The 26229-nt window shown below is 35.0% G+C and overlaps 1 protein-coding gene across 2 annotated transcripts in view; it reads right to left on the reverse strand.

Annotated features, from left to right (window-relative positions):
- Positions 1 to 26229, reverse strand: part of RAB28 (RAB28, member RAS oncogene family) — a 61831-nt gene that overhangs the window by 3612 nt on the left and 31990 nt on the right. For both annotated transcript variants that reach the window (XM_066317269.1, XM_066317270.1), the window contains exons 5-6: positions 5943 to 6046; positions 3223 to 3300 (exon numbers count right to left, since the gene is read on the reverse strand). In XM_066317269.1, coding sequence (XP_066173366.1) covers positions 3223 to 3300; positions 5943 to 6046 — 182 coding nt within the window. The remainder of the gene's footprint in view (positions 1 to 3222; positions 3301 to 5942; positions 6047 to 26229) is intronic.

Below are 26229 nucleotides of genomic sequence, written 5' to 3' on the forward strand. Positions count from 1 at the left end.
AAGGTTTGATTAACAGTCATCTCAGCATGTTAACAGACAAGGTTTAGTAGATCTAGCTGAGATAGTTTAAAAACTTACCACCCCCAAAGTCTGTCCTATTCCTCTGCTGGAAATTATTGCTGCCAAAGGAGAGCTGGTGGAACACATACTTGCACTTCATCCACTTCAGCACAAAGTCTGGCAGCTTCTCTTTAAAACAACTTTCAGCAGCAGTTTAAGCTAAGCTGCTCAACTTCACCCTGATGTGGCCAAAGCACATGATCACCTTCCATTTTCTAATTCTGATGTGGGACAATACATTCCAACAAAAGGGCTGTAGCAAACAGTGTGGGCTGTATTAATATCTTAAACTGCTGCAGCTGTTTTCTGAAGCAATGCAGAGTAAATATAATTCAATCTCTAAGGCTTGATTTTGCAGTTAATTAACAGAAGTTGTGCTGCTAATTTGAAGGTGACCAAGAACCTCACATCGTTTTCACAAGAGCTTCTGCAGTTCTGACAGTCATCAAAGCTCAAAAGTCATGAGCCAAACCACAAATTCATGAGTTAAAATATTGTGTTTGGGATTCCTATTACTTATTTCTATCCACCTATAAGTCACATGTAAGATCTTCTTAGACTGTGACAATCATAACTGAATCTTAAATACAAGAAATAAGATCTTCAAGCACAAAATGGAGTGCTAGAAATAATTTTAAAGCATATTCTCAATACTAGACAATAAAAAATACACATAGAGCATTTTTGGTATTTTACACAAATTCAGTATTTAAGCTTATATTTTGTTACAGCCTAGATTGAATGAGCATATCTGATGTTCTCTGACAAACAGAGTCAAGCAAGAACCATCTCAGTTTTCAAAATGAGGAAATCTCACATTACACAAAATATGGAAAACGCAAATATATAATCGTGTGTGTAAATAGTGTTTATTTGTAAAAACTAAAATGGCTTTTACTCCTTATTTAAAGATTAAGTCCAAGTCAACTTGTATACTTTATTGATGAGTCACATTTACTATTACATTGTATTTATTGGATTCTTTATAGCATTTATCCAGAATCCATCTATCCATTGATCTAATTTTATAGCCCAGTAGCTAGAGTATTCAATGCCTAAAAATTTAAAGGAACACACATCATATAATTGGCCCACAAATTAAGGAAGACACGTGCCCATTTTAGAGATGGAAGAGGGAAACACTCCCACCACCACCACACTAAAGGGACCTGCACCTGTCATACAAGAGTCTATGGTAAAACAGAAGCCTCATAATGGCATCCTCCTCTAACACCACCTCCTTCCAGCCAAGAGACCAGCTCCGTGCTTTTGGGAAACAGCATCTACGCATCACTTCAACTAGGCTTTTCTACAGTGGATGAATGAATTTCTCTCAAGAGAATTTATCTTCCTGAGGATACGAAGGTTCAAGTTTTCCCTCTCCAGATTATGTAGAGACATTCCCTTTTTTATTCTTATCAAGTGATGGGGGTATTTGGTTCTATACGATAATGAGCCTTAAGATACAGCTAGCAGACATTCCAATACCATTCTCATTGGTTTCTGACTTAAACTCTTAAAGCCCCTTCAAAATACCACTATCAAAAGAAGCAAAGGTTTTACTTATAACAAAGAGCTATTGCTTGTTTGGAGTAGATTAAAATTATGTTCCATTAACAGAACTTTGCAAATTAAGCAGCTCACACTCCTTAGCTACATGCACAGGGTTACACCATGTAGTGACTTCTGCTGTACCTGAAAGGCAACAGTGAAGTTTCTTTTCTGTCCGAATTCATTTACTGGTTTTGTTTCTTCTTTTGTTGATTTTTTGTCAGTGATGGTGGTTTTTCAGAGATTTTTATTATTATTATTATTATTATTATTATTATTATTATTATTATAGCCTGGACTCACATCAACAGTAATGTATGCCACAGTATTTAATTCATGCAAATTAACTACTTATAGGCTATTGCTAATGCAACTTGTAGTATTGACTTTGTCTGACACATACAATGCCTATTCCATTGATCTACTCAACAAAATTAAAAGCTAATTACAATACTAAAATAGAAGGAAGCCTACTTAAATGTGGTACCAATTTGACATACAAAGTAATATACTCTTGAACTGGGACAATATAGAGCTTCTTACCTTAAAAACAACCTAAAACCAACCTTTCTTTAGAATGATACAATTTCTGTATAACCCTGTTAACCAGTCTCCTTTAAATTTAAGGTATTTGCACACCTTTCTACAATCTCACACCTGAATTACACCACTCACAGCACAGAGAGGTCTATGACTGATATTCCAGTACTAGCTAAACAGTCAAAGAAAAATTTAAGAACTCTATGTGCTCAATTATTTAAAGGCAAATAATCACAGGACTCAAAATAATAGATGAATGGCACCTTAATAGTAAAAGAACATTAAAAAGACATACTCAGTATTTCTCTGCCTATAAATTACAGCTTTTAAAAACTAATCTCCCTGTTAAGTACACTCTGTAAGTATATTTTACAATTTTGTTGTTTGCAATACAGTTTTCTAGCTAACCACTTCAACACAGATTGCAAACACTGCTGTGGCAAAGCACTTTCAGAAATTACATATTTATTGTATATTTCAAAAAGAAGGAGACCAAGCTCAACATAAGAAATGCTTTGCCATTTATTTTAAATAAACTTATTGACTTATTTTGTGGTACTTGTTTAACACTGGTATTGAAAAGCAGTTCCAGGGTATTACACCACTGGAACAACAACATTTGGGTTCACTAAGTAAATTTATATAATTGTAATCTCAAATGTCATTACACAGGGTTGCCTCAGTATAGTCTTTCTTTTTGAGGTTTCTGAAACTGAGCTGTAGAAAAGTTTTTCAGTTTAAACCCATGCATATTATATCATGAATATCTTCCATGCTATCTGTATATGCATACATATTTAATTTCTAAACTGATCTTAAGCATTATTTTTAAACAAACTTCCTTAGAACTCAAGCTTTTTCTTCATTTTTGAACATGTCTTTTCTTGTTTCATAGAGCTGATAATGATGGATAAACAAGGGATTACCATATTTAAAAAAGCTGTTGTGAAATTCAATAATTATCTTCAGAACAATAGATAGAAGATTTACTTAAAGAACAGTTATAAATCTACAATCACTTTTAATACTAAATAAAATGCTAAAAAGATCCATGTATTTGTGGAAAATCACCTGTGATTGTTCCAATTCTGCTTTGTTTAATTTGATGCCGAGTATGTCAGCAGCAATTCTCTGAAAACACAGGAAGACCTATGGAAAAAAAATGCACTTCAATGATTAAAAACAGACATCCTTGAGGTTCTTTCAAATATCAAACCATTCTTGAACAGTAAACAGTGATATACAAAATTATGACCTATGCAAAACAGATCTGAAAATAACCTCATCTGGTACTTTCAATTTTGTTTAAAATTTTGAGAAAATAACTCAACAATGGTACAAGGAACGAACAGTATGCTGGATTGTTAAGCAACACTTCTAGTCTGCCTCCAGAGACCTAAGTTTAAACAAGATTTTACACAACCTACCTCTCAAATACTACTCTCGGTGCTATAAAATATGAATAAGGGTATTCACTAATGTTTAACACAAAAATGCATTACCAGTGTATTGTGAAATAAGTGATGTAGGTTTCTGAAACTAAGAGAACTGTGCATCAACATCACCAAAATCTCTACTACATATGTTCAAAAACGGCAGTATGAAAGAGTTCTAAAGAATCTTACAAAACATACACCACCAGAAGTATCTATAACAAGCAGGATGTTGTGCAGCCTGCAGCAGCAGCCTGGCAGAGTCAGACTTTGGACATGGTTTAACACATAGTACTGGGTGGGATTGCTGTCTTAAATAATTCCTTTTATTCATCTCAAGGCAGTCCACATATCTTACTGTTTAAGTAAAATTGTATTTTAAATGTGATTAAAGAATATGTCATGTTCAAGAGGAGCAGCTTAAGTGTGCACTGCTGCTGAACACTGTATTGCCAGGCTACATGTTATAGTTATCTGCAGGGCTGTTCATCTGAGCTCACTGTCTAAATTCCTAGCAAACATTGGTTTGCATCATGGAGCTGCCACCCACAAAAAAAAAGATCTATATACATGCTCCCAGTCCTTTTCAGTGAAAATTAAGAAAAATACAATTTACACAATCACTTCTAACATCCAAGATGGAGACCAAAAATATATTAGTGGCACAACCAATGAAGTGTGGTAGCTTCCAAAGCAATTGCTCTTTCTCTCAATTCCTTAGGGTGGTACTGCTTTTGTTCTACCAACATCTACATAATGAGAAAGGGCATGCTGAACAGAGATTCTGAGGCTCACAGACCTAGTTTAACCCACACCCAGAGCTCTCACGTGCTCTGAGCTACATCACCTGCCCTGAGGATACTCTATGCAAAAAACATCAAGCACAAGTGCAATGCTTCAGCCATGTGATTTGATGGACAGTAACAAATCAGTTAACAGAGTAAGACTCCTTTAGCCTATATTCACAGTAGCAATGGATGGCCTCTTCTTAAATCACTGTTTAGGATAAACACTCCATCTTCTGAATGATCAGTGTGCAGCAACAGTGAAAGGGCTACTTCAAATTTATGTTGAAACTAAAAATGTACTGTTGAAACTGCTTTCATTAACAGATATTTAGGCAAAGATTTCCTGTTAATGTTTTCTAGGCATACTCAGATGTACTTTTGTTTTTAAACAGTAAGCTACGAAAAGTACAATCAGTACGTATAGTAGAATGCAGATGCAATTAATGACTTCGTTGCAATAAAGATTCTGTCAAAATTAGCAATGATAAATGTATGAATTACAAAAAACTGATTTTGGTGGTTTCCTTGAGAAAAGAAAACATTTTATCAGATGCACACTTTACTAAGTGTAGTATTGTGGGGTTGTTTTTTTCTGTTTCTGGCATAAAAACCCTGTATTATCACACTTTAAACAAAAAATGCCAAGGATTTAACACAGCCTATAGAGAGAATCACGACTCACTGCATTTGTAACAGCAGTATTGTTAAGACTTTACAGAAAAACTATATCTTACAAAATTAGGCAGTTCATTGCACAAGATTCATCAAAGACCTTAACAAGTGGTTCCATTGTGGACTATATTTCCATGTACTTACATGGTCTTACTATCCAATAACATAAAAATAAAGCAAACTTTCTTGTCAACAGTAATATTAAGGAGACAGATACAAGACTGCATTATGGGAATGACAAACTCATTAGGCATGAGACAGAAATCAAGCAAAACAATACATTATTATTTCATATGACTGATAGTGTCAACTGAAAAAGAACCTTTTCTTTCATACGCTTCCAACTAAAACAAATAATCCAGTTAGCTCAGAGTCAAAAGATTGTTCAAAAATGTAGTCTGCAAAGCATCTGGTACAAATGCCAGAATGTTCAAATTTCAACGGGCCTGCAAAGATAATGTCTCTCATGGCTCAGGACTCATATTAAAATAAAATCTTTTACTGCAAGAGTCTTGTCAAATTATTTACCAATCGTTGGAAATTTCTATATTGATGGTCTATGTATGAGACTTTACCTGGAATGGAGAAATATATTTAACTACAGGCTTACAGCAAACAGATTTAGCTGGTCTCAGTTCTCACACTGATGTATAAGCCAGATCATTTTCATTAAAATTTGTACCTCAAACTGAAAATCACATGAGAAACCACTGTAATTTACTAAGATTAATATGAACTCATAAAAATATCTTCTTTTCATGCAACTAAGGGGGGCAAAAAAGGGCCGGCAGCACCCTGAATTCTCAATAGTTTGTTATGTGAAGTATAGCAAAACAGCTGCATCTAGAAAAAAAAAACAACAGATATCTACAGGTTCGGGGTTTTTTTTCTTACTTACAGAATCTCCTGTCTTGGCTGACACAAAATGGCTACTGAAATTGTTTTCCTGACAAAATCGCTGGTGCTTGTCGGCTTTCACTGTGCGAATATGCTCCAAGTCAACTAAAAATAAGTTGAAGAAATGAAAAATTATTACACTGGAGCCCACTTAGTTACCCACCTTAGAACTTATTCATTGGAAACATATCAGATATACTTTCCTTTACAGGTGTATGCAAATGCAAAATTCTTTCTCTCTATAATCATTTTCTAAAATAAAAGCAATGAATTACATCACACTAATTTCATTTGCACAACTAAAATGCAACCAGAATTAAAATTTTATGGCCAAATGCAACAACTTCGTATATCAAAGTACAAATTTATTTCTGGATACACTCAAATACTTTGTAATAACTCTACTGCTAGCTACATACTAAAATAAGACAGAACTAAATATTCCATATTCTGTTTGCAAGCAACATGCATATTGGGGATTCCAGTGAAACTTGAAGAGTTTAAAAAATAAATTCACCAAGGACATCTAAATTGACATATTTTTCCAAAGTAAAAATGTAAATAAATTATAAAGAATTTTATTGCAGAACATGGCAAAGCAAAAACATTCACTGTAATAAAAAATGACTGAATAAAAGCAGTGATGCTTAGTTACTTACATATGAGGCTTTCAATTCCACAAAAGTGTGGTTCAGAAAATTTTAAAAAGTAAAATGCACATTTCAAGACACACACATATTTTCATTTTTATCACTTTACAACTATTGGAAGCAGATTAAAGCTTTTAAATGGTATTTTATGCTGAAAACCACTGGTTGCTTCCAAAATGTCACAGAACTTGAGTCTTGTGCAGGTTTTATTGTGTACATTCCAGGTTCTCCAATCTGATCCTAAGGTAATTGGAAACTATATTGAACTATATATGAGTTTCTCCTTTTTTTTATTGCATTACAGTTCCTATAAGGGTGTTGACTCAATGTAGTCAAATTATAAGGCAAATATATTCAGAAGGATTTAAGGACAAGCAGGCTCTTTGAGTTAATACAGGAAAAAAAAACTTCAACTGATTTCCTGAGGAAGAGACCCAACTGACTTGTAAAAACTTGTAAATTTGCAAATCTAGTAAGCCTGTATAATAGTGTTATTTGATTATCAGCTGAAAAAATGCTCTCCTACTACATAAAAGGCTTTATTTTTAAATGATATTGGAGGTCTTTAATTTGTAGGCTCTGGAGATTTTCTCTTGGAGATTTTTAGCCTAACAGGGGATTCCTACACTCCATTTATACTGCTTACCTTGGTTAATGTGGAGTTTTTGACACGTATTACTGTTCCTTGCACATCAGTAAGGCCTTGTTTGTAAGAACAGGCCTAAAATCATCCAGTTACCACAGGCATTAATTTGTGAAGGACTAAAATACTAAGCTATTAACACTAATGTTTCTAGTATAGTTTTTCTATAATACTAAACATCCACTATATAATAAAATTTCATTTAAAAAGGAAGAACAAATACATTTACTAAAATAAATCCTGCAGTTAATAACAATTTCGTTAAAATCTCATTAATTTAATTTTTTTCTCTGAAAAATAACTCCCAAGATAAAAGATAGACCATTTTGAAATGCCTTTAAGAATCAAATACAGCGTACTGCCTAAAACATTTCATTATTAACTATTATTTTTATGCTTCACACATTAGTTTTAAGTGCAGCTTGGAAAAAACAACAGTGAAATTACTCTTTTGGGAAAAATAAAAATGTATTTTCTTTATTTACATTTCATGAACTTTTAAAGGAACTGCAACCCCCACCTCCAGATTTCACTCATTGTATTTCTCTGATTATACCTGAACTCCAAAAATCTACACACTATTACAACACAACTAAATAAATAGATAGACAGACAGCATTTACACTATATTCCTTTAAAATACCACAACATCTTTACATAAATACTTAAAAACAAGTTCACTAGTTACAATCTCTTTCAAACTCCCTTTCACAGGAAGGAAAGAATAAAGAGTGTACAAAGAAAACAACAGGCTAAAAGGCTGATGAATTTCCAGGAAGAAAATGCCACAGGGATACTGGAAATCATATCTTCAAATGCCTCTTATTTTCTATGAAGAAACATCAATAATACATGGTCAGTGGTGTATATACTTTACTACAGATGAGAAATTAAAGCACACACAATCACAGAAACAAATAGACTGAAAGTGAAAAATCAAGATGTAATTATGTTTTCAAACAATGTATACTTCTCAGTCCTTCTCCCCAGCCACAAGTATTTTGCTTTCTGCCTCCTGAATTTTGGGCTGTCTACTCTGAACGCTACAGGCACTGTCCTGCCAGGGAATGCCAGGTGACTGTCCATGTGTGCATTCAGAGCCCACAGCAGACACCAGGTGACTGACATTACATTAGATCTTGGTGAAAAAGGGCATCTTTAGTACAAGAAGAGTTTCAAGTGTTAATAAATATTCAGCTCCCAAAACTGCAGTCTGAAGTCAATGAAGGGCAATGATCCTAAGTCCAATTCCTTTGTATTGCCCACAGGACAAGGGCACAATCATAGAGTTACTGAAGATAAGCTAAAGACAATGAACAATTACCCTCCAGCCCTTTAACATCTGACAGTGGTCAGCTCAACAGGCAGAATTCTTAGCACACCGGGAGGTAACTCTTGTCCAACTTTTATTGAGACATCACAGCAAAAAGTTTTTAAGGAGAGCTTTGGAGGAGAAAAATGATTTTCTAGAAAAGATGTTTATAAGGAATGCAGGGACTTCACAGAAAGAAAACTAACAGCTGGCCAATGTGGGCTCATATGATGAGCCAATTAACAGCAGGAATAGGTATCTTGGGATGAAGAATGATACAAGAATGCACTTAAGCCATGAAAAGTTTAACACCAAAGACAAATAAGTTCTGGATTGAAAGAAAGCGAATAAGATACATAAATATTGTTTGATTTTACAAACCAGGAAAATGATCTTGCAGAATATTCTAAATGACTAGATAACATACCAATGGCCAAGAAAAAGGAATTATTGAAATTTAGATACAAAATGAGGACATTTTAACTCTGGTAATGGTTATGCTCAGCCATATCTAACAAAGGTCTCAGAGAAGGAATCTGCAAGATTTGGCCACACATCAAACACAAACATTTAGAGAAAGGCTGAACATGAAGTTTACATGCCAGATGGTACAGTCATCCTCCTCATCTTTAGAGAATGAGAAAGAGGGTAATAGCAGGGCAAAATTAATAGCTTCATTTTTACCAAGGAGAATATAAACTGATGGCTAGAGATTCACAATGGGATGTATAAAGAAGACTAAAGGACACAAGTTTGAAAAGTAAAAAGAGATTTAACTATTTGCAAACAGTGACTCTCTACAGCACACAAATGTTACAAACCAGTATTTTTGGTCAAGAGCTTGAATACAAACTCTTCTATCTGCATTAAAGTATGTTTTCTGATCATGAAAAGATAAGGCAAGCTCCAAGATGTGTAAACTTCAGAGAACACAGTGAGGGTACTTCTTTGACCTATCATTTCAAAAATTCTAAACATCTTAAAAATGGGATCAACAGGCAGAAAGGGCAGTTAAAAGTATAAATTAGCAAAGCAATAGTTAAAAGGTCAAAGGAGTACATTGGTAATTCCCTAGCTAGAATGGAACCACTTAATATATTTGCATTAAATGGAATACTTAAATAACCTACATGAAAACTTGTATCAGGAGAATCAAAGGGACTTCATAAGCAATGAGGGAAAGAGAGGCAGATACAGGTCATAGTATTGTTCCCCTGACTAGTCTGATGAGGACAGAAAAAGAGGACTCATCAGCCTCCAAAATCTATTCAAAGTCTCTTTCAAAGAAAAGGCATCCACAATATAGACTGTTGCAGCTTTGCTTATCTTTACGCCTGAAATACACACTAAAAGCCTCAATTGACAACTACAAAAAATAAATGGCTTCTAGATATTCTCCAAAATTTATCTCCATTGCCTTGCTTATCCTCTTGAGATAGAGGATAACAAGAGCCCATCTTGTTGATTCGCTAAAATAAGACTAAACATTCATATTTAAGCTTTTCTAGTATGAAGAGTAATTTCAATTACACTACCAAGGTAAACTGCTGCTCCATAACAGGTTGATGCACATTTGTATGTACAAGTATGTCATAAAGACACCAGAACAACAAAAACAGATTAGAAACTTTGGGAATTCAGACACAGATCTCAGCAAGGCAAACAGATCCAAGTAAAAATCTCTTCTTAAAGACTGAGCAAGCATAGATCAACATCTGCTGTAGCAAAAATAGGTAAGACTTACTAAAATGCCTGCTTCTCATGAATTCCAGGGAGTTCCATTTTGATTTATAGGTGAGATTAAACAGAGATCTAGTGAGGTGAAAAAAGAAAATACAATCTAGGAGAAAAGTATTAAACTCCCACACAAATCCCAAGGATACTCCCTCTATGGCATTCCTGAAGACTTCTTGGAAGAAAACCAACTATCCCAGCCAAACAAAAACAAACAAAAAAAACAAACCAAACCAAACCAAACCAAACCAAAAAAAAAAAAAAAAAAAAAAAGAAGAAAAAAAAAAAAAAAAAAAAAAAAAAAAGGAAAACAACAACAACAACAAAACCACCAACCAAACAAGAAAAATAAACTGATTAGAACAACAATGCAGATTTTAGGTAAGAGAAAGAAAAGATGTAAACACTACCATGGCAATCTCCATGGAGAGCAAGTGATATTACAAAGAAGATAAGGACAAAATAGTAATTTTAAGTTATAACCAGAGAGGTTTGATTAGGTTACATCTTCACATGATCTATAAAAGGATTTTCAATAACTACCCTTCAAATTGCTATTATACATCAATTATTTGCAGTGAAAATCTCATAGTCAGTTTTAAATCAAAATGGAGGAAAAGGAAACCATACTTCAAAATACTGCAAGGCAAGATATCTATCCTATGATTAAAAAATTCTGAGGAAAGACTCAAGACAGCATAAACTGTTCTTCAAAGTTGAAAGTCAATATGAATTTACTTGAGAAATTAAGAGTAAGTCACTGAAATTTTAGTTTATTGGGCTGTGGCAAGGGAATGGAAAAACCTTAAAAAGTAGTAGATAAAACACAAATAAGTGCTTTACAATCTACCCACATCCAGCCATTCAACAGCAATTCCATCTTGATTGAATAGTTCTGCTGCTTTTGACTCTGAAACCACTAATGGAAAATAAATTAATGTCAATTTTTTTTCTCTTCCACTATTTAGCTGTTTGCATCATTCTACAAGTTAAAAATGGCCTGCAATGAGCCACACCACACTACCCTGTACAGACTATAATTTCCATTGCACTACACCATATCTGGTGTAGCAGCTTAAACACTACTTCAACTCTGCTGCTTCTCTAAAATCCATGAGCCAGGACCAATATAATCAGCTCACCAGAGTTTGCTGCGAGGAATAAAGTGTGATATCAAATCTCAGAACTGTACTCTCTTAAAATTAAGGCAATAATAAAACACATGTAACAATTTACCCAATACAAGACAAAACCAGAAGTACTTTAGAATACATATTATCAGTCAGAAGAATGATGAATGTTCTGGTTTTATAATCTTTCAAAACCATATAAGCAAATAACTGCACACACTCTAAAAAGACAACAGTGTATAATTTGTGCAGAATAAAAAGACTGCTATTCATTTAATTTATCTCTCTTTCCTCCAGGACTGCCAGTCTCTTCTTTCATAACATCACTGGAGAAGAGCTCCATGTAAAATTATAGGGTCTTTTTTAAGTAGGAAAATATTCATTTTGCATGAATCATGCTTTCAGGCAATTCTGGAAGAAACACAAAAAGGTAACATGTACAGGTGCTACCAAGCAGCTGAGAAACCAGTGACAATACTTGCTGAGGACAGAATGGACAACCGAGTATAACGCATGTGAAGCAAGTCTGAGTGCTAAGCAGTTTGCTGGCACTTCCCCTGGATCGTGAGATTACACTTGCAAACTGCAAGCTGTTTTCAATGATTATGCCAGTGATAACCTATCCACTTTCTGAACCATATGTATGGAAAGAAATATGAGAGACTGTTTAGAGTTTCAGTTGGGATGCCTCTCCACTCAAATCTCACAATCTTTCGCTTTCAGACCTTGAATTGTAAAAACTGCAAGGGATTCCATTGCAAAAGGGAAGTTCTCTTTAACATGAACTTTTTTTTAATTGATAACAGTATTTTCCATTAAAACTGGTAGTAACATATAAATGAACTTACAACCCTCTGTTTTTTTAGTTATCTTACATATTATAGCAATCTCATATTTCAATATAACTAAGAGTAGTTTTAAAGTTATGAGTAAATATCTTTATTAATTTAAGGTACCACACAAAAATATATTCTTTTATAGTATGCTGTGAAAAATGAAATATAAATCTTTCTGCAAAGTATTTGCAGCTGTGCACACAAGGTATACAATTACATAATGTTTAAATAATGAGCTATCACGATTAGCCCACACAGACATGACAAGTAAAATGCTTTAATAATTTATTAATTTGATTTACATGTGCTTAAAATTATGTACACATTTTCTCTTCTAAAAATACTCCAGGGTCATTAAAAAAGGGGTCTGTATACGACAATGTCTTTTTCATCCTATTTTTTGGTATAATTTCTGACTGATTTCTTAAGAACAAAGCTAGTTTGGGCACCTGAAAACCTAGCAGACTGAGGACAACAATATTGTTACACAGCCCTGTCCTCATGCAGTGCATGCTGCTCAACAAGTTCAGTCAGTTTAATTCCAGAATGTGACAGTTCTGTTTCCTCTATGCATAAGCAAACATGTATGACAAAGGGAATTAAAAGAGGGATTTCTTCAAGAGGTGCCAAATACCCACTATTTTAAAACATAAGCCAGAAATGAAGCTGAACACTGACAACAACATTATAGGGCAACATGATTTACTTTCCAGTTTTCTATCTCGTGGCATGTCAATGGAGAATAGCTTAGCATGGCCCACTGCTCTGGCCAGAAGGAATCCCTTTTCAAGCCTTTTCTGCCATAAGCATTATTACCTGTTTTTAATCCTAATTTTACCATCAATCCAAAGAAAAAAGTGAAATTAAAAAAAAGGCAACAAAAAAATCCCCCCTCCCTAGTTTTTTATTGCACAGCTTACCAGCAGCCTACTGCTTTCCCACTAAAACATGGAGCTATTTCATCATGTCTTAGATCTTAAAGAGTATTTCAACAGGTTACTTGGAACTTCAAGCAACTGCACTTTCATTTTCTATTTAGACACAGAGGTTCTTTCTGTGTAAATAAAAAAAAAAACCATCTAATATCAAATTATTATTATAATCCAATATAACCAGATTTATACAGAAATATCAATAACTTAATTTACCAATGAATTGTACCAGGTCTGCAGCACTACCAGACTTTGTGTAGCAGCTAGCTTTTTGAAAATCTGTTTTGATTTGGTACTTCTAAATTACTACAGCACACATTCTCGAATATTCAATCCCAAATGTCAGAGCGCAAACTGCAGCTTTTCATAGTTAATTTTCTGTTAATACTTTCAATCTTTTTCTCACACTAAAATTGTGTAACTGCCAAGACAAGAAAACTCTTTCATGGAAGTCCTGAAAACTATGCCCCTACTCTGATTTAAGGAAGCTCAAAACTTAATATAAATATAGTTCCAGTACAGATTTTCCCAGTAATTTTTTTAGGTTATCAAGAAAACATCTAGAGTGTTGATCTGGTTATACTCATGTCAGACAAACTACATGTCACATTAACTACCTCCAGGAAGTTATTCCAAACACAAAATAAACTGTTTATGCCACTTCTCAGATAGATAGCATGACAGATTGTTATTAATTGAAGACAGATGAAATACATTAATTTGATTGCAAGCATGTGTTTACTTTCTCACTGTCATGTACAGTCTATTGCTGATGCTTTCCTATGAGGACATAGTAACAAATCAAATGTTGTATTAGAAGACTTGCTAAGGCAGAATAATAGCTGGTGCTGCACTTTAATACTTAAAAAACTAGGCTTAACATTTCCAGCTACAACAGGAAATCATTGGTTTCAGAAGGGAAAAAAAAAAGTTTAAAAACTCTTGCAATTTACAAAGAAACACTGTAACACTTCCTCCTCTAAAAATTAGAACTATCAGCAAATACACTTCTCAATTACAATAAAGAAAAATACAGCTTTCTAAATGACAAATCTATGATCTGAGCACCTTCAAAAAGACAAATTACTACAGATGCAAGACATGAAAATGTATGCCTAATATGGGAAAGGTCCTAGGTCCTCTGGTTAAACACAGAAAGACATCATGCCTGTGAATGAGGTTTGCCTGGTTTTATGTACACCTCTCATATAAGCCTCCACTTTTTTGTACAAAGCTTATGTGGAATTATCTTTCTTGTCCAAAAAATGTCATACAAAGACACAAAATCTGAGCCTCTTGGAATAAGAATATTTCTCACACTAAAATCAAATTGATGAAGCTGACAGCATATTCCGCCACAGGAAATAATAACAAGAATGTGTTTACCATGACAAGTTCTCTGATGGGCATTTATGAAAGCATCTGCGGTTATTACATTAACGTCTTTTTACAAAAAAATCCCATATTAAATGAGACTTTCAAATACTGTTAAACAATAAACAACTACAGCACTTTTGCTAAAGCTCTAAAACAGTGGTTCTTGAGCATCTTAGGTTAATGAGGTTAACACCTGCAAGATTTAAAATAGGTTTCAACAGAAAACAAGAAGAGCAGCCAGAAGTAAATGCCTCCATCTCAGCACACCAAGTGCAGTTAACTGAAGAGGACACAGGACAGGATACTTGCCTAATAACAAGCATGTTTAATGTCTGGTAGATGGCACGTCATTTTTAAGATGATGTTAACCTTTGCAAATACAAACAGCAGGCATTTTTTTCATACAAAAGTAAAATTTCTTATAAAGGAAAAGAACAAAACACCCAAGCTCCTTTTCAAAACTATGATGACAGATGACTGGCTTACACAGCTTGAAAAGACAGTTAAAGAGAAAATAAGAATAATTTTTTTTTTCTCAGCTAGACACTTCCCATTTTCATTTTTAATAAATCCTTGGCAGAAATTCTTGCAACCATTTCTCATTTGACTGAACAGACTAGGACTACACTGACAGATGGAATCTGACCCCTTCTGTTAGGTACCTATACCACTTATACCTACCCCTAATGCCAACATTTTTGGAAACAAGTATCCAGAAAAGATTATATTATTAAACTAATACAAATTTGAATCACCTTATTTTAGGATTAAAACATAACTGGAAGTACTCTACTTTTTCTTTTTGAAAAGCTATTGTAAGGCCACAGAAAGCAAGAGAGGTTGAAAAGCATTGTTGGCTGTCTTCTCCCCACCCTGAAACTCAAGTGGCTAAGTATGAAGATCTATGGAGGCAGCAGACATGGAACTCAGAAGGCATTCATTAATCGAGGCACAAGGAGTTTAGACATGGTGCTCACACCTCTGTGCAGATAGTTTTATGACTTATCTCTGTTTACTGCAGTGTACAGACCTGAACAGAAAACGTCCTTAGGGTAAGCTTAAAAAATGAAGTGGGGCCGTGAATGAAAGAACATGAAACACTTTTGTGCGTTCTGGTATGGAGAACGAACAGCCTGGCTTCAGCAAGCTAATGCTACTCTCTCAAAAGTATCATCTCACAAGATTTTAATGTTCTCTAATTTCACACCTTTGGTTAATTAGTTTTTACTCTCCACACAGAAACATATCCTAAGATAACAAGCTTCTCCTGGAGAGAAGGCAAGTTGTTTACTGTTGCTTTTTATCCAGTCTGTTAGATTTTTACATGGCCCTGGTATCAATTTACAAAACCTTTACAATTAGTAATTGATCATTTGCTGGCTAATTTGCTTCCCAGTAATACCATTCTTGTTTTTACAAATGGAAAATGAAAAACATGAAAAGATAAATTAATGCCTTGCTAAGATCATGGGAAATTTCACTGAACCATCAATTTACTGCTTTGTGCACTAAATTATCTTTCATCTTCTTTTACACTTGTGTTCAGGCTTCCTAATCTTTGTGCCAATGAGAAATATAAGTTATTAAGTTAAGTTAAAGGTGTTAATCTAGACTCAAGCATCTTTATGAGTAGCTATTTCCTAGAGACAAGGAGAAATGAGAAAAAGCCTAGGACAGGAGAACACACCTCAGCTGAATTTTTCTTGCTGTATTAGTTCGATTATAAAAATCACAGCTCTGGCATGGTGACCAGCACAAGACAGGAACACAGTTGAAAATTACTGAATGATGCTGAGAAAGGAAAGCAAAGAAAAATAAGCTGTGTTCACACAAACCATAATCCCCGATGCCCAACACCTTGTAGACAAATTCCAGTCCTCACAGGCACACTTAAACACTGGCATTAGACAAGGATACATTTAATGAAATTACAAATTATACAGCAAGAGCATTAGTGTGACCATCTCTGAGAAACAGTAGTTCTGTTAATGAAGAACCATAATTCAAATACAGTAGAGCATGAAAATATGCAATTATTATTTTGTATCTCTGAAACTCTAGTTGCAGCATTTCTTCTCACATTCTTAAATTTTTCTGTAAGTGATACATAAGGTATTTCACTTTTTGGATCCAGCATCCTTCATAAACACAGTAATTAATCATACACATGGAAAAAATCAAGTTTCAAAAGAGACATCATTTTCTAATTGCCAACATTTTAGCAATACCAACAAGAAAAATATTATACCACTTAGAATGAAGATTTTCACTCAGCAGTGTAAGACTACCCTTTATGAAGCAATATATAAGAAACACAGAAATATTTGATTCATAATCTTTTAAAAGAATTTTTAATACTGCAATATATTTTTTAAATGTTCATATGCACTCCTATGGACAAATTCATTCCTATGTGACTAACTTCAGAAACCACATTTCTCTTCACATTAGATGTTACTGGGTTTGATAGCAGTTTTTAAAGTTCCTTGTAATGAACTTCAATGACTGCCCTAGCACTTTAAAACAAGACTTGCTGACAGAAAATAAAAAACTTCTTCTCTGATTCAACATTAAACTATTTTTATCAAGATTAATGGAAGTTAGAAAAAAAATGCTTAGATTGATTTAGTTGAGATACTAGTGCTGGGCCCAATGGCTTTTCTCAAAAAAAAAATTTCCTCCCTATATTATTAAAGGTATGCTTTAGGATAGAGGTTAAAAAGGGGTAAAAAATAAAAAGCCTATTTTCCTGCTAATCCAAATAGAGATATCATTGTTTTGGTTGAATTTAAAATTGCTTAAGGTCAAGAGAGTGTAAAAAAAGATATTATAGTAAAACAATTTCTGAAATTCTAAGTTGAATGAATATTATTTTAAGTGCTCTTTAGTGCTTTATTGAAGACATGAAGTTGCAATGTGCTAAACATTCAGAAGATGGTGCTAGTCCAATATATCCACAAGCCATGGGTAGATCAGCTTTTCTTCATCTCTTTCAAATATTATCTCTAATTTTCATGTTTCTACTACATCACCACTGAATTTATCAATACCAGGAAAAGGTATATTCATCATTACTTAAGTACTAAGAGGACTACTAAATTATATCATTCTAAAATTCATGAAGATTTACAGGATTGACAGGCATAAAAAAAAAAGCTCATAACTTTATAAACGCAGGGTCTTGGGATCTTTATGAAAACTTACACAACATTTCTTGCATCCTGCCTTCAGTCACTCACATCTGTCTCCTGCAGTCATAGTTTCAAGACCTACTGATGCCAGCACCAAAGTTTGGGAAGTCTCACCTGTCCCACTCCTGGCTCTTCACCCCACCTTCATGCCACAGTCTAACTACTCCCTCCTCACCTACTTAGGAGGCAATGCAACTCCTGGGAGCTTAGGAAGCTCAGTGAGCTGATCCATGTTAAAAATAGCCATTTCTTTTTGACTGCTCTGTTTAACCTAGATCAAGTCTCAGATCTGATCTCCCGTGAAGCAGCAGTGGTAACTTAAAGCTGCAGATGGGCTTCACCACAAGACAAACCAATTGTGGAACTGCAGCCTCCTTGAGCTTACAAGGACTGAATTCCTTCTCAGCACTGAAAAGGGCTGGCAAGTTTACAAAGTCAGTCTCATTACTGCATATGAAAAACGAATTTTTTCCTATTATTAAAGGCAGATATCTATTTAATAAGATACGAGATGAAGTCTGTAGCTGTAGACAGAAATCAAAACTAATTCCATCTGCCCTCACCCCACCAAACACCTTGGAACCGATTTCCAGTTCTGCCTATAATTTAAACATTATACAGCCCTTCCAGACTAAGTACAGTTGGACAAGTACTTTCTTCCAAAAAATAGTAAATCTGAACATGTTAAAACATCAAGCAAAAAGTCTCATCCTTACCTAGCAGTTCCTAAAACAGTGTATTCCAAATAATGCATAGGAACATATCCCAGAGTAATATATTTCATGAAGCCATGGAAATGAACTATTAATATCAAACTTAATTCTATAAAAAGCATTTACATAATAAATAATAATTCCTCATGCCAGCTTGACCCATTCTTGATGGCTACTGCTGCATCCATCTACACAGCCTCTTTCCACAGGTCTGCTTCCTGTCTACTTCAGGCCAACAGCTATGTTTGGCTGTCCTCTCCAGTGTGATGCTTTTATCCAGTACTCTGAATTACTTTTCCCTACCAAAGCCAACCCAGGTCAATTCCAGGGCCCTTCCATGCCTGATTTCTTTGTGGCTTCAGCAGACGTAGTAAGGAGTTGAGACAGTGCTTCTCCTACATACCCCTCTGGGAGTTCTCCCACAACAAAAATTATAAATGAACGTGAAATCATTCACTGGGGTATAAAAGCAAGCCTTAAATGCTCAAAGATCAGGCCAAGTCAGTATTATTGTTATTACAATAAACCTCCAGCATTAAGCAATTTCAAACATCAGTTCTTCTTCCAAGATTTTTCCATCTAGAGACAAGATTGGCACATATCTGAGAGAAATTACTCAGTTACTAGGCAATTTATTACTGCTTAACTGTTCCATGTGTATCAAATCCTGTTTAACAGCAGCCCATTTTTTTCTTCCATTTGGAAGCTTTTGTAACTAATTATTACTAAGCCAAACTGATTTCAACTGGCAGTTAAAAATTAATAGTGCAATTGAACTTTATATTAAATGACTTTTTACAAGAAAAAAAGTGAGGCTGCTTAGTAAATAAATATACTTCAATTAACTACAAAAGGATAAATTCAACTCAAGGACATTCAGATCAATGATAGTAAATTTATCAGCTAATCCTTAAACTGAGCCACAGCATTTCAAAGACAACAAAGAATTGAATTCAAACTATTTATTCCTAACAATAGGATGACTTCAGAGCAGACAGCAGAAATGGAACAGTACAAACCTCCTACGCATTTGCCAACTCACAAATTTCATTATCACAATCTAGTCATCCAGGCAAAAAAAAAAAAAAAAAATACCACCTGAGTTCTAATCAATACATCAGTTGGTTCATCATTGTCTTGAGGAACCATTTTTGCCTCCAAGCAGAGTGAGCATATAGTTCATTTTTCCCTGACATAAGTTTCTATCATGATGTGAACATGCGGTCCAGAACTTCATTAGCTTAACAGAAAGCTATTATTGACTTGGATGTTGAGGAAAAGCTACAAAAGCCTTTTCCCAAATAAATTTTAAACATCAAATAGTGGACACACTGAGACAGATTATACTAATATTGTAACTTTACTGTATTAAACCAGTATCAGATGAGCAGAAGGAACCAAGTCATCAGGCTAGCTATAAGGGACTGAACAAAAATCATTAACAACCTTGTCCAAGACTTTAAAAGCTATATAACGCATAAAGGAACCATGGGAATAAGAAAAGTACTTTATACACAATTTGTTACAAATCAGGGCCCATATTCTTCTCAGAGCTAACTCAACCATCTCCTATGCAAAGCAATCCAATTTCCTCTTTTTGTTTCTCTCTCACACACAAACAGGAAAAACACCAAAAAAAAACCCAACCATCTCACACCAAAAAGAAAGTACATGGTTCTGCAGAAGAGCCAGGCCTGAAACCGGCTAGGAAAATGATCGTTTCTTTAGTAGTTTCAGCTACCATAATTGCAAAGCAAAGGGATGGTCCTAAGCTTTTCCTGGGCTACTGGCTGAGAACTTCCAAAGCTTCTCCTGTGTGATAGCACCACTGCAGAAGAAAAGGAACCCACACATCCATTCAAAGAACTCCTCTTTGCTCTGTTGATTTGAGGCTGGATTAATGAACAGAACCCACTCTGTGCAGTGCTACCATGACTGCAGATGACAAAAGCAAAAGTGGGTGAAGACAATCACAAAACCTCACACCTCAGACCAGGCTGTGTTGTGGGAAATACACAGCTAAATTTGAACACATGTATCCACTCATACGCTTTTGTCAGGATTCATTTTGTTTTGAAAATATTAAGCAAGTAAGTTAGGATTCAGCTGAAACTTCTTTTTGTAAACTTTTTAACTCTTATTTTCAAAAACTTCCTAAAACCAAAGGTGATTTTAAGAGTTTCTGTGTCATTCCATTTTTGTTTAACTTAGAGAAATCAGCTACATCTGACTTAAAGCAGAACTTAGCTGATGAAAGTGTATTTTCCCAGACTATTTGGTCAGTCATGACCTCAAACAGTGAAATAAGCCAAATCTATTTTTTATAGTTTGGAGTCCTCAAGGATCAGTAGTACTTCCTTTGCAAGGTTTGGAAAAGGAGAATTTACGTCAAGAAGTTAACAAGTCCCTTGTAAATAACCCCAAGACATTATCTACTAAAATCGTAGCACAGCCCTGCTGATGACCTAATTTCTTTGTGACTTAAGAATAATCCTCCTCTTCTAATATACATTAAGAGTTTCCACAGGCACAATTTCCATGGGTGAACTGTTCCAAATTGGTATAGTAAAGAAACTTTTTTAGTTAATGGTTAAACATTTGGCTGGACCATCACTGACCACTCTTTGACAAATTTATGTCAACACCAAAATTCTATTTAAAATATATTAATAATATGTTTTTAATAATATCAAACAATATATTAGATTCTTAGAACTTTTCAATATCACAAATTTCTTTAACATAGTCTAGGCAAGTAACAGGGTTTTCAGAAGAGTCTGTGAGATTCACATAGTCAAACTGGTTAAGAGCAGATACTTTAAAGAAAGAAAGCCTAAAAATAATCACCAGGGTCTACTGAGTACTCAGTACTTCTCTTTGTCCCCCAGACTTCTTAATTCCTTTATCCAAAGACAATTGTATTGAAAATAAATAAGACTGTGGATCAACCACACAATCCAGACCACATTCTCTCACCTGCACTGTTCCAACCAATCAGCTACAAAGTAATACACCTAAATATAGCTTCATAACCCAAGGCACTGAGGTCAAAATCGCAAGGTTGTGTGGAGGTGTTTTGTTCACTGTCCTAGAGAGTTTTTTGAGCTTGGAGTTGGGGAGAAGTACTTGTAACAGCTTGAGAGAGTGAATTGAGGTTTTTTTTTTTTTTTTTAATCCGGTAGTTGAAGGTCTTGAACAGTCCATGCCAGCAACTTCCCTTAAAGAGCATTCAGCAGCAGGTACTGAGACAGGAAAATAAGAAACAGTACAACTAGAGTGATCACTCCTTGATACACACCCCACTTCGAGGCAGCCTGAGTTCCTCAGCCTGACACTACATCTCCAGGCTGCCAGGAATACAGCTGAAATGTTTTATAGCCACTGGTGGGCCAGCCCTTCACAAGTCTCAGCAGTTCCTTTCTGAAGCCATGTGCACTTCTGGCCACAATGAATAGGACTTCCACAATTCACTTGTTCACAACGTGAAAAAGTAATTTAATCTGTTTATTTTAAGCTCACTGCTTAATAAAAGGGTATGAGATTTCCTCAGGTTTGTATTGAAAAGATGCCATGTAATTGTTCTCTACCCTCTTGTCATGCTTTTATACACCTGTTTGTCTTTTTCTGACTTCTAGGAAACTCAATCTATTTTGTCCTGCCTCATATAAAAGCTTTTTCATTCCTCTGATCATAATTGTTCTCCTGTGTGAACTGGAATCACCTAAATTTTCTTCAGTGCTCAAGGATAATTCTGAGATTCATACCTAAAATTCTAATTCCAGTCTTACCAGAGCTTTGCAGTTTGGCACCAGGGATACACATTGTGTTAGAAGGAAATTACACACTTGGCATTTTGCTTGTACTACTTGTTTCTTCTTTTCATTTCAGAAATGACAGAAGGAAATTTGTACGGAATTCAAACTAAACATAAAAATGAGACATCCAACAAACTGGAAGTGACAAACAAGCTTTTTGGGTTCCTGCTTTCTAACAGTATGAAGTCACAACATACTCAGACATAATATAAGGAGAAAACAATGACCAAGCAATTTTAGAATAATTTACATTGCAACTCAATTCCATCTCTACCAGCTGCCCATGCAAAGCAAACAAGGGCAGATTGCAGAGATATATGTGTTAAATGAATGCCACACCAGAGCCGTGAACATGAGATATTTAGCTGCACACCAGAGGCCACACTGTTGGGAGCAAAAGTGGATACTGAAGATACATGACAAGTGTGGAAACCCCAACAGAGCAATGCAACAAATACCAAAACCAATGATGACACCAGTTATGACAGGCTGTAATCTGCTAAGATTAAAAGCCAACAGGCACCCCAACAACCTCAATTAAAAAAAAAATGCAGCTTTGAAGAAACTTCAGTAGCATCTCTCCTGCCACACAAAACATTCAACGACTACAGCCATCTACCTGACATGCTTCCCAACTGTCTGAAGACACTTCCACATCCAGATGCATACTCTGAACGAGCACTGACACAGTAAGCATGAGCTAAGTGAACTCAGTATGGCCATACCACGGAGTAACCTGGTGGGACAAGTCACATCTTCTCTGAGTGGCCCCAGACATCTGGGAAGGCATTGCAGTGACTATGTATCGCTTAATGGAATAGACCAGCCAGGACAGGATCAAAAAAATTTGCTCAAACAAATTCCAGACATATGTATACATGGATATTAAGTCACAGAGCATTTTACACTCTAGCCCCACCATCCTCAGTATCAGTAAAGACAAAATGTTCTTGAAGGAACTACTTTTAGTTTTTTCTTTCAGATGGTGAATTGAGCAAGGAATAGTCTAAATTGTGACTCTTTCTTTTAAATATTCAACATCTGATAAACTCTCTGCCTGTTTCCGTTCAACTGATTTTAATCAGATTAAGTAACCTGGACTAAAAAAGAGAAATCCTATGATTACCTCAAAATACTTAAATCATGAGCAGGACTATAATGCCTGCAAAATATGGCACAAGGGAAGTATTATGTTTAGTCTTGGAACTTGGGAATTTCAATGAACAAGATCCCTCATTAGAATCAAATGGGGACAGATGTACTTACATGTGGGTGGGCATGGGTGGACATCAGCCCCTCCAACCTCTCTAATGAGCAATTTCCTCAGATTCAAAGAAAAATTTCATAAAAAGTTAAAGAGAAATGGCAACTTGCCTCCCATTACCACTGGTCTAACTGCTTGAGCTGCTGGTTCTATAAAAAAGGTTTTTTTCAAAGAAAATTATTGTTAAAACCATTTGGCTGAAAGTGAAGACCTATTGAAAAGCACAGTCAAACTGGCAGTTTGCTATTAAAATTTCCCCCACCACTTTTATAAGTATCGTTTTGCTTGTGGCTTTTAACAGCTGTTCACACACGTCTAAGCTAGACATGAACTTTTATTTTCCCAAAACTAAATGGGAAGCTTTAAACAGCATCTGATTTAATTTTTTTTTAATTAAAAGTGGAGGTTAAAAGGACTGTGGAAATGGATGATGCAGCTGTGCTGATGCTAGGGAAAAGAATTCCAGAACAAGAAGTGAGGTAGAGTAAACACACAAAATAAGTTTCCCTACACTAAGTGCACACCATGCTCAAGTGATTTTATTAGCTAAAGAGAAGTTAACTCTATGTTTTTTCAGAAATATTTTCCAAAATTAAACTAAATTGTATTTTGAAAATACAACAGAACTGTGATGTCTACTATGCTTTTCCCTCAGACCAATCCTAAAATTAATTCCAGAATAAAGCAGTTCCACAGGTTCCAATGTTATTCACAAATTCATTTAGAAACGCAGAAAACTCAGACACTCAAGTCATAACTAGCTCATTAATACTACCATATATTTACTAGTTTGGTTATCAACAGAACTGAATTTCCCCTGTATTTAGATGTCATCTTGAAAGCATTGAACATTTAGATTACATTTGCAATGGTAGTGAGAAACTGAAAGATGAAAGCAGGCATTCCTAGGGGTGCTTTTTAAAGTACCAAGCAACTACTGGGCAACCAGGCAATCGCTTAAGCCCATTTGAAAACCCCACCAGACAGCAGTCTACATTTTTAAGCACCAGCATACTCACAAAAATTCTGCCCTCTTGGCCTAATTACTTAATCCACAGCACTAAATACTAAATTCTAACAAAAATTCCACAGAAAGAATAATAATGCTACAGCTTATTTCTCCTTGTACATGTTAAGTATAAAAGCATACAATGATAATATAAAAATTCTGGATATCAACACATATTTAAAGGAATATTGCACTAAAATTCTTACAAAAAACATAAAAGCAGGTCTAAGGGAGAAACTTCATAGGGTTATGAAGGAAATGCCACATTAATTTATGTGGATTATGTACCCTGTAGACTGTAACAGCTCCAAAAGAAATCTTCTTCAGTACTAGTAGAGCTACTACTTAAACCAAAAGAATTTAGTAGTTCATCCATCAAATTTATAGAGAGGAGAGAGGAGAGGAACCCTGGTGTATTGTATTGATGAAGCAACACTTCTGGTAATCTACAGATGAAAAGAAAACCAACAACATTAAGAACATTCCCTTTGCAGCAGGCACAAGGGACAAGGTGTAAAGAGTATGAAGAAGATGAAAAAGTGGGAGAAACAAGTAATCCAGCCTGGACAGCAGAGCCTAACAGAGAGAGGCAGATGGGAAATCACAGAGATCTACTCTTTTTTTTTTTTGCATCCCTTGTCCCCCACATACAATAAGCTTACTATAAATATGAAAATCTGAGCTAATTAAAACCAGAAATCCAGAACATTCTCGTCAGGTCCGATAAAAAATATTGCAACCTGGATCCCTTCCTGGGTTTCCTCTGGGACAATATCCTCATGGATATTGTCTTTGATGATATGAAGCATTGATTTCTGTTGGGTTAGTTCGGGCACAAATCAAGTCAAGCAAATGAAACCCCAGTGACAGGTGAAACATTTAATGCAGGTGCATATAAATTACATTTGTGCACTTTACCTGTTCAGAAGCAGAAAATAACAATTCATATGTAAACACAGTGATATAGCAAATCTAGCATTAATGTTTATGACTCTCCTATTAAAAAAAACATGCTTTAAGGACTGACATTAATATACTGTACACCACTTGCAGATAAAATGATTCAGAGTGCACCAATTCACATGTCTTGTATTAGACGGAGAAGAAAAGAAATTTAATTTCCAGGGCAGTGAAATGAATATGAGACACTTTTTGTTTTATTTCCTAATAATACCATCCTCAGCACTACACATAAACTAATTATAAGAGTATCACTCAATGGAAAGACAGAAGGAACTATCAATGACCAATATACATTTTGCTGAAATATACAATTTCTTAATATTCCACAAGTGAGCTGGAGGAAAAATTAGCTAAGCAACTTGAGAAATGGACACATACTACCAACACAACAGAGATTCACTCGTTATAAAATGCTCCAAAATGGATGGCACAGAAACAGAAAATGCCTTGCTACAAGACATTTAATCGCCCAAAGAATATTAGATGTCCTTTCTTTTCCCTACTGTCAGTTAGTATGAATCTAAAAGGTAGCTCCCAAAAGGTACACAGAAATTTTCCTGTCCTGAAAATTCTTAGCTTGGAAGTGTTCTTCTCAGATTAAACAACTACGAAAGCATGTGGATTTGCGACGTAATAAATAAGGCATAACATAGCGAAAATAATCAAATTCAAATTAAAAGAAAGCATTCAAATGAAAAGTAACTACTTCCATCAATAAA

This window comes from Sylvia atricapilla, chromosome 4, assembly GCF_009819655.1.
Source record: "Sylvia atricapilla isolate bSylAtr1 chromosome 4, bSylAtr1.pri, whole genome shotgun sequence".
Taxonomy (NCBI): Eukaryota; Metazoa; Chordata; class Aves; order Passeriformes; family Sylviidae; genus Sylvia; species Sylvia atricapilla.